The 10,596-nt window shown below is 41.3% G+C and overlaps 1 protein-coding gene across 1 annotated transcript in view; it reads right to left on the bottom strand.

Annotated features, from left to right (window-relative positions):
• katna1 (katanin p60 (ATPase containing) subunit A 1) overlaps positions 1–10,596 on the bottom strand; it is a 58,171-nt gene that overhangs the window by 12,963 nt on the left and 34,612 nt on the right. The window contains exons 7-8 of the mRNA XM_037686062.1: positions 2,593–2,719; positions 2,292–2,426 (exon numbers count right to left, since the gene is read on the bottom strand). Of these exons, the coding sequence (XP_037541990.1) occupies positions 2,292–2,426; positions 2,593–2,719 (262 nt within the window). The remainder of the gene's footprint in view (positions 1–2,291; positions 2,427–2,592; positions 2,720–10,596) is intronic.

Below are 10,596 nucleotides of genomic sequence, written 5' to 3'. Positions count from 1 at the left end.
TGTTGTATGACACTCTGTTGTTGTATGACACTCTGTTGTTGTATGACAGTCTGTTGTTGTATGACAGTCTGATGTTGTATGACAGTCTGATGTTGTATGACAGTCTGATGTTGTATGACAGTCTGATGAAGAGGATGCTGAGGGTTGTCTATAATGTTCTTCATTTGATGAAGAATCCTTCTTTGTACAATCGTCTCCAAAGGTTCTAGAGGAGTCCCCAGAACTGAGCCAGCCTTCTTTATGAGCTTCTTGATCTGTTTTAAGTCACTTGCTCTGGTGCTGCTCCCCCAGCAGATGATGCAGAAGAGACAGCGCTCTCTACAACAGACTTATAGAAGATATGCAGCATCTTGCTGCAAACACTGAAGGACTTCAGCTTCCTCAAGAAGTACAGTCTGCTCTGTCCCTTCTTGTAGACGCTTCACTGTTGCAGCTCCAGTCCAGTCTGTTGTCCAGGTGAAACCCCAAGGTTCTCACTCGTCCTCACTGTGTCTCTGTCTCACTCGTCCTCACTGTGTCTCTGTGAACTGTCCTCTCTCTAAATGTCCCTGTAGAGTGACATCAGTTTATTTTATTGCACATTTCTTTGACAGTTCAACATTTTGAGCCCTGATTGAAAATGTTTGTGCAGATTAAATTTACAGCTCTCACTTTGTGTTGTGATGATGATGATGATGATGATGATGGTGCTCCTGCTGACTTGAGATGATGTCATTAATAAACAGTATAAATGGCAGTAAAAGTACTTTATTAAAGCTTGTTTTACATTTTACATATTTTATAATAAATTGTTTGTAAATGTATTTTTGCACAGTTAACACTTATTTTGTCATCTGTTATGATTTTAACTAGAAACAGTTTCATTTAAATGAACATTTTAATAATTGAATTACAGTTTTACAATAGTTGTCAGGCTACAATCAACTCAGTTATCAGGTACTTGGTGCCATAAAAAACTACAAATACAACAATTATATTCAGTCTCTTGTAAATGAGTCCTCGTGGCTCAATGGGACGAACCTGTTTAAATAAAGGTTGAATTAATATCTTCTATAGAAATCAAGAATTCATCCAGATGTTCTGAGGTAAGCTGGAGCAGATCTGAACTGCTGCATGGAGGACAAGGTGGAGCATTATCCTGCAGAGAACATCAGAAACAGCTTTATAACTGGTGTTACTCTGATCTTTTATTAACGTGTGTAACGTTATAAAACACTGACATGGCTATATTGATCATTGTATTGCATATACATTATTTTTCTAACAAATATGTGTTTGCAGTCTCGTTTCCTTCTATAATTTAATGATAAATGTATCAGCAGCTTCTAAGAACACTTTGATAAAATGGATAGTCTGTGAAATAATCAATAATCAGTTGGTTGCTGCTCAGTAATTACTGAAAGACACAGGTAAAGTAAGAAAAGATGATTTTAGTGTTGTGTTGCTCCAGCAGCCTCAGACTGACTGACAGGATGAACTGTTTGGAACTACTGGAGCTGCATGAACCACGTGACCGCGGATCAGTGAGTTCAGAGAGTTCACGTTTTTATTTGTTCTCTGCTTGGTACGGTATTTTTCTTTTTTTGTTTGTTTAAACAATTTAAAACATGACAGTGATGTCACTGTTTAAAGGAAACAATTGCTCAATAAATTAGTAAAATGCAACTTGTTGTGTTTGGGTTCTTTCATCTAAGGTAGACATGGTGTGACCCATGGACTGGTTTAGATTTGTTGTTTTTACTGGAACTGACCTTCAAAAGAGCCAGAAACAGACTCAGCAGCTGATCCTCTGTAGAAACATTATATAGACTACAGGCCATGGATTATTTGTTTTATGACATTTAGTGAAGGTTTTTGTTTGGATTAAGACAATAAATGTCTCTATTTCACCACAGACGAACTGTTCCTGTGGACATATCTTTTGAAATAAACCTGCAGAACACAAAGTAATTTAAAAAGGAATGGGTAGAAGATCAAATCAAATTCAATGTATTTCCTAAAAATTAAATGAAAAACAGGAGCAGGAGTCGTGTTACCAGGATTGGGACAGGACATAATTTTTTCTGTGGGACCAGGACAGGACAGGAGTGAAAATCCACTCCTGTGTCATCCTCTAGCACACACCCTGCAGATCCACATCTTAATCCGATCCGTTGTCAAACAGCACAGAAACTCTTCACAAACTTTACAAAAAACCACAGAAATATCAACCGGTACGCAGTGGCAACCAGACGTGCCAGCGTTCACTGAACCAGAACTCCAACATGTTGAAAATAAACAAGAAAGTTTACTTGAGGGCAGAGGTATGTAGATCCTCTTCTCCAGCCGTCTCCTCAGAGCCTCGTCGATGTCCCAGGGGAAGTTGGTGGCAGCCAGCACCATCACCATCTTTGATGGGTCGTCTTTTTCTGAAGCTCCACCAACGCCTGCATCAAACCACAACAACAGAAGTTAAGTTGAACAGTTTTCATTTATTAAAAAATGTCTTTAGTTGGTTTACTTTATCAGTTACATTTGTTTTATCAAGAAGAAAAAGAGGTTAGTGAAAAAACAACACTTCATTTATAAACGTGAACATCACAGCTGTTTTACCGTCCATCTGCACCAGCAGCTCAGCTTTGACCCTCCGGCTGGCCTCGTGCTCCTCTGAGGTTCCTCTGCGGCTGCACATGGAGTCAATTTCATCAATGAAGATTGTAGTGGGAGCATAAAAACGAGCCTAAAGAAAAGAGGCATCATAAACTAGCTATTGAAACATGGAGTGAGATATAACGATATCAGCTGTAGGATTTCTTGATTCATGCACAATAATCCAGGTAGCAAAATCTACCAAGGTTAAGTCAGGTCCTCTGAACGGTTCTATTTCATCCCTACTGACCGCCAGAGGGTGGTGCTGAAAGCACTGAATATTCCCTGCACACCTGCGCCGTTCGAGTAGTAATACCAAAGGAGTCACAGCTGTGACACATCGGATGATTAACCAAGGGCCATATAGCCCGGCGTCATCCGCGGCTCTGCTCCTTTTTCTTCTTGCATACGGTTCATTTTACTACTGACCTTGGATCTTTTCACCGTCGTTGGACGCCTGGTTGCCTGTTGGCAGGAGCAGCAGTGTACTGCCCTCCTACAGGCTGCGACATGTTAGTTTCGTTCAAGGTGTTCCTGCTGGTTGTTGGGGAAAGACGGTGTTTTCACCTCCTCTCCCAACTACAGCGTTTCATCACTGCGTTGTGAGTACAAACACTATTGCCATCAACGAGAGCAGTAAGTGCCTCTCAAAGTTATCGCTTGTTAACCATGACAAGGCAGCCGGTTTTTTTTTTGCTCCCTCTCCATTTCTTAGCCAAATTCATGAGCTAACGCTGTTAGCGGCTAAGTTTGTTTTGCTTTATTGGCAACAGTAGTGCTTTGCCTCCATTCCCAATTTTCAGTTAAAACTCAAAAACCGTGTTAGCCTCCCTAAGATGCTTGTTTTGCTTTAGTTGTCGACGGTAGCATTCATGCCCCCTCTCCCAATTTAACCTGCCTTCGTCCTGAGATCTTGACGTAGTTGACCACATCAAAAGGCCTCCTGTTCTGCATTTTTGCCTTAATTGGTGATGACAGCAGTTTGCTATGCATTTGGCCATGCATGAATCGGCCAAAGCAGGCCTGGACTGTATGTTGGCAGTTGAACCCACTGTTGCCTCGCTCAACATGTCACCAGATGAAGCCTGCATCCCGATGTTCGGTGCCCACGGGCTCAATGTCGTGTTACAAAAAGCTTATAACACTGGAGTGTGTGCTGGCCGCCTCGGTAATTCATTGGTGCACTTCATGTTTGCCCTCTCTGCATCCTTTCAGGACACTAGCGATGCAACAACAGCGATGGTGTAGTGAACTAGGCCTCCGACAACAATCTGTCTCTGAAGACCTTCATGGGACAGGAACTGTTATTTCATTGATTTGAATCCAGAAATACAAATTAGCTCATCCAGAGACTTTCTAATTGTATCCTGAAGTAATCAATTGAAAGAACACTCTTCCTTTTTACATTATCATTACTATTTTAGAATTTCTTGATAATCAAAGTGTGTTAGTTCATACCATTTCTAATGTTGAAGTGAACCACTCATTTCAAATCAACTGTGAAACAGTATTAATGATTTTTAAACCTCATTAGAAATTAGAAATCAAGTTAAATGTCTATTTACAAAGTAATTGTGCATTTTGATCTTCTGTCTGAATGAGGAGTAGTGATGTCGGTCGAAAGTCAAGAGACAGACAGAGACGAGTTATTTGAACAAAGTGTCTTGTTTTTAAAACTAGCAGACGGTAAAAAAGAAGCAACTGGCACCTGCTTCCTCTCACTTCGCCATAACATTCCTCTGTCTGTTCTAATCGTTCGTAAACATTCCTGCAGCCTCTCTTGACTTTTAATAACCCTCTGACATCACTGAACCACCCCCCTGCTGGTTGTTTCAACCAATCAGGAAGTACCAAGTGACCGGAAGTGAGTACTCTTTTAAAAGTCAACACTTCCTGGAACTATTCAGTCTTTGACGGGATTCTTCCTAGAGTTTTTCACCGGAGTCTTCCACTTCTGAGTGGAACTTCGGACTCAGTCTTACTCAGTCTTTCATGAGTCTTCCACTTCTGAGTGGAACCTCTGACTGAAGTTCCTGAGAGTTCCTAAGAAACTTTCAGATTTAATCAATAGCTGATGGATTTGACCGTGAGACGAGGATCCGTCCATCCCAGCTGGAGTCACAGTGCCTCGCTGTGAACTCACCCGGGCGTAACGCCCTACAACTTCGAAGGAAGCTTGTTCTGTTGGACGGAGTAACACCAAACGACTTTTGACGATGACAAGCCACCCTGACTGAAGACGCTGAAAGGTAGCGTGCAAAGGGACCTCTAGACCGGAGCTGACCCATCATCTGCAAAGGTAAAGAGATGTCACGAGTTGTCACGCACTAAGCGGACCGGGGGTCTGAGCTGGTGTTGAAAGAAGCGTGCCAATTCTGGTCAACAAAACATACATCTTCCCTCATCCATCTTCCTTTAAACTTCTCTTTCCTTCCCTTAAAACTTTTTATTCGCCAGTAATCTAGATGCCTTCAGAAATGTTCTGTTGTCTTGTTAGTAAAGCGTGCCAAGTTTTTATTAATCAGAAACAGATCAGCAAATCAAGTGTACATGTTTTGATGTTAAATCTTGATTCTGTTAAATAAATGACCGCATTTATTCTGATGGGTCAAAGAAAAATGGCGTCTCATGTCACTGATTAAACAATCCACTCACAGTTATCTTGGTCACATGGCATTAATTTAACTCGAAAAAGAAAATAATCCGTTGTATTTAAATAATTAATATTCTTTGTGCTTGAACTAGCTTTAAGAATAATTAATTAGTAGTGTGTCTACAGCAAAGCGGTCCCTGCTTCACTACATATTTGGTGGCCCGTATGGTTTCTAAAGAGATATAATTATGTGTGACCCGAGACCTGTGTTATTGTGAAATAATGTGACATGTTGGCATAAAAAAGTCCCAGTTTTGACCTTGGTACAGACATGATTTATGGCTGCGGTGTTCAGAAAGATGCAGAATTACGTCAATGTGTTCATTTTAAAGCTGAAATTGTCGATCTGTTTGTGTAACTAAGCTGTGAGCAGTGGGAATAACGCATCCATTCTGTTTGAAACTCTAGCATGGACCGGGGGTTCTGCGTGTTCGACCCGGTTCTGTTTACTGGACTCAAGTCGTGTTCTGAATGGTGGTACGTTGTCTGAAGCTGAGCGCCGTCTCAAAAGCTGCTCCTCTGCTGATTTGTTACGTTTCACAGTAAATTGTGCAATTTTTTGAAGCTTTAATGGGCGATAATTTGACCGGACTGTTGATGCTAACTGCTAGCTTTAGGCGAGTACACACGAGCTGTGATTGGTTGAGAACCGCTGTTTGGGTCGTTCTGATTCGCTGTGCAGCTAGTGACATAACGCCGTGTACGTCCTCTCACTCTGGTGTCAGCGCATAAAAGCGCACCCCGATGTCACACGTGCTGCCAGACGCCAGTGCAGGAGAGCAGAGCGAAAATGGAAGAAAGACAAGTTACAGGTGTCTTTCCAAGCACTGAGGGACAGCTGGCGTTTCTAGCAGTCCACTGTTAGAGCTGCAAAAAAACAAATATTTCTCTGACATCATTTCCACCAACTCTAACAATCCACGTGTGCTTTTTAAAACCATCAGCCCCACCATTCTTAATGCCCCACAATCAGCCAGCCCGGAGAACTCCACTGAAGTGTGTGAGAACTTCCCGAGCTTTTTTACCAACAAGGTTGCAAACATTAGAGCTCTCATAAGCCCTCCTTCTTTTGACCCCTCCATCTCTGTCACACGCTCTGCTGTTTTCAGTCAGTTTGAGCTCGTCACCCTGCCTTTTTTAAAATGCATCACTGGTCGTATGAAATCTGCTGGATCTCCAAACGATCCCATCCCACCATGTCTTTTTAAAGAGATTTTTCACACGGTGGCTCCTTTTGTGTCCCAAATCATAAATGGCAGCTTGGCAAGTGGACAGGTACCAGCAAATTTTAACATGCAGTTGTGACACACTGACTAAAAAACTTGGTCTTGACTCTAAGACATGTCCAATTTTAGGCCCATTTCTAAACTGCCCTTTGTGTCGAAGATCTTGGAGAAAATAGTTTACAGTCATGTAGTGGACTAGGCCCATGTCAAAAACAAAGTCTAAGGTCAAAAATCTTGACCTTAAGAACCTTGTGGGACAGGAACTGTCATTTCATTGATTTGAATCCAGAAATACAGGTTCACCCATCCTGAGACTTTCTCTCTTGAAGATTCAAGTGAAAAGAACACTCTCTGTTTTATTATCATTACTATTTTACAAATGTTGATAATCAAAGTGTCTTAGTTCAAACCATTTTAGATGTTGCAGTGAACTAATCAATTTTATTAACTGTGTAATGATTTTTTCTCAAAGTAAAGTTAGAACTCATGTCAAAGCTGTTACAGAGTAATTATGCCTTTTCTGATTTCTGCTTTTGAATGAGCAAGTGTAAGTTGGTCCAAGGTTGGAGTCAAACGCAAAACAAGTTGTTGGCATGTTTTTAGAATCTTCTCAGACATAAATATAGAGGTTTTTGGCACCTGTTTCTGAAACGCGCCAAAACAAAACTCTCTCTCTGTCTGTGAGAACATTTCTGATCTTTCCATAACAATTCTTGCTGTCTTCTAACCTCTTACGTCACAAAACACACCCCGTCTGGTCGGTTCTGACCAATGGTAATACTCCCAAAAGTGAACCGGGAAACAGCTCTTTAAAATGTCAGTACTTCCTGGTTTACTGAGTTCTGCTCGGGTTCTGCTCGAGATCTGTAAACTACACGGTTCTGCTGGAGTTCTGATGGAGTGCTGTTGGAGTTCTGCTGGATACACAGTTCAACCAGTTCTGTGAGAGAAGCCCAGTTCTGTGAGAGACGGGATGATCCTGACATGACAACAGAGCTCTTCCGAGGTTCATGGGATTATAACATTTTCCACTGAGGTGAGCTTGTGTCGGACAGTCTCGCCGCTACTCCGGAGGAGTAACAGCATCCTACGGAGACGCTGAAGGGTGCGTTAAACGGAATCTCGCCTGAGACATCTCCAGGTAAAAGAGCCGATTTCACCACCGAAGTGTACCGTAAGAAAAGCTGAAGAAAGCCCAGAGAGTGCCGTTCTGTTAACACACTCCCTCAAACCCCATCTTTTACTCTTCTTTAAACTTCTTTCCCATCTTTAAACTTTCTATCAAGTAGATATACTTCCAGATATTTAGAAATGTCTGTGTAAAATGCTCATCCACATCCGTGTGGGTAAAAGATCATAATTGTACAGTTTCATAAATGTCTGTGGTGAAGCAACGGAAAAATCATGGCCGTATGATTTTTCCTGATTGATTGCTTAAGTTGTTATTTTCATAATTTGCCAAATTAATGTAAATGTTTGATGTTAAATTTTGATTCTGTAAATAAATGACCGCATTCATTTTGATGGGTCAAATATAAATGACGTCTCACGTTTGCATTTCCTTAAATTCAATGCACGTTTTATTCAGTCCAGAAAAATGAGGAATCCGTGTTAAATGATGAATATATCTGAGCATCTGTTCATCTACAGTCAGTTAACATCTTACTTAAACAACCACAACCTTCTTGAACTGTTTCAATCTGGTTTTAAAACTCACCACGGTACTGAGTCGGCACTGTTGAAAGTTTTTAACGACATTCTCTTAGCCACAGACTCTGGTACTGTGTAGTTTTGATGCTGCTGGACCTATCTGCTGCCTTCCACACAGTGGACCATCAGATCCTCCCGTCTCGTCTGGAGAACTGGGTGGGCATTCAGGGTCCTGCTCTACAGTGGTTTAGATCCTATTTAACTGAGAGAAGCTTTTGTGTGCACTTTGGTTCTGTGGAGTCCTCTGTAGCACATCTCACATGTGGAGTACCTCAGGGATCTGTACTTGGCCCCCTTCTGTTTTCCCTTTATTTACTACCTCTGGGATATATTCTCCGGAAACATGGTATTTCTTTTCATTTTTGTGCCGATGACAACCAAATCTATGTTCCTTTGAAACAAGATAAACAGTACGCCTTGAACCAACTCCTGGAATGTATGGCGGAAGTCAGAGCATGGATGTCAAATAACTTTTTACACTTTAATGAGAAAAAGACGGAGGTCTTGTTGTTTAAGCCCAGTGATGGTTCCAAAGTCCATGTTGATCTGGGTCGTTTAACCAAACATCTGACTGAGACAGCAACCAACCTGGGTGTGAGGCTAGACAATGATTTTAAACTGGATGCTCAGATTAAATCTGTGGTCAAGTCCAGCTTTTATCACCTGAGACAACTAGCCAAGGTGAAACCATTCCTGTCACAACATCATTTTGAGATTTTAATCCATGCTTTCATCACAACTCGTCTGGACTATTGCAATTCACTTTATGTGAGTCTGAGCCAGTCGTTACTGACTCGACTTCAGCTGGTTCAGAACGCTGCTGCTCGTCTTTTAACTGGCACCAGAAAACGAGAGCACATCACTCCTGTCTTAAAATCACTACACTGGCTCCCAGTTTGTTTCCAGACTAATTTTAAGGTTCTTTTGTTTGTGTTCAAATGTCTTCATGGCCTCGCCCCACAGTATCTGTCCGACCTTCTCCAGCCGTACAATCCCTCACGCTCTCTTTGGTCAGCTGATCAGCTGCTGTTGGCCGTCCCAAAGTCCAACAGGAGGCTGAGAGGTGACCTAAGAGAGCGTGAGGGATTGTACGGCTGGAGAAGATCGGACAGATACTGTGGGGCGAGACCATGAAGACATTTGAATACAAACAAAACAACCTTAAAATTAATCTGGAAACGAACTGGGAGCCAGTGTAGCGTTCTCAGTCGCTGCCCCTGAACTGTGGAACGAGCTGCCTCTGCACGTCAGACAAGCTGACTCACTTCCTATTTTTAAATCTGCTCTGAAGACTCTTTTTTTTTTTTCTATTTGGCTTTTAACGCAGTTTGAAATGTTGGCTTTACTGTTTTATGTTATTTGTTTTATTGTTGTTACTGTTTGCTGCTTTATGATTTGGTAGTTCATTACTTTTATGGCATTTGTTGAGTTCATAGTTTTTATGCTTGTATGTGTTAGTGTACAGCACTTTGGCTAACGGTGTTGTTTTAAAGTGCTTTATAAATAAAGTTGTATTGTACTGTATTGTAAAGTTTCTTCATTTGTCATATGCACCACATGTAGTACATGTGGTGGAATGAAATTATACCATACCATACCATACCACTGTATTTATAAAGCACTTAAAACAGCAACAAGGCCAACCAAAGTGCTGTACAGAAAAAACAATTATAATTAAAAATTATATACACAGGGTCCCAGTTACATCCAACAAAAGTATAAAATGTAAGAAAACCCAGTAATAAGATCTACGATATGAACTAAGAAAAACGTTAACCTAACAATATGCTAAACACTAGTAGTACAAAAACAATACGTAGAACAGCAGCCAAAACATGAGTTTGTGTGAGCACATGAGTACGAATGAACACAGCAGCATGAAATAAATCAGCAGCACGATGCAATTTTTTTCACAGTGATTATCCTGGTTAGAGAATCATACCATACCATACCATACCACTTTATTTATAAAGCACTTAAAACAGCAACAAGTCCAACCAAAGTGCTGTACAGACAGAACAACAGGCAACACACAAAGCAAAATACAAAATGAAGTAAATCAGAATATAGACAAAAAACGATGCAGATAATGACGACAAACCAGTGTGGAGCATACAGGATCAAACTACAGATCATCTTGTGTTGAAAGCTACTGAATAGTAGTGAGTTTTTAAACGGGACTTGAAAACCGAGAAGGATGGGACCTGTCTGACAAGCAGAGGTAACTCGTTCCAAAGTCTTGGTCCTGCTACAGAGAAGGCCCTGTCACCTCTGCGCTTAAGACGAGTTCCTGGAACTATGAGGAGCAACTGGTCCACTGACCTCAGGGAGTGTGGTGGGACATACGGTTGTAGCAGATCAGAGATGGGGGGGGGGGGG

Source organism: Nematolebias whitei, chromosome 12 (assembly GCF_014905685.2).
Source record: "Nematolebias whitei isolate Nwh7 chromosome 12, NemWhi1, whole genome shotgun sequence".
In the NCBI taxonomy this organism is placed as follows: Eukaryota; Metazoa; Chordata; class Actinopteri; order Cyprinodontiformes; family Rivulidae; genus Nematolebias; species Nematolebias whitei.
The sequence above is the reverse complement of the archived record's forward strand: the minus strand, read 5'-3'. Positions and strand labels throughout refer to the sequence as shown.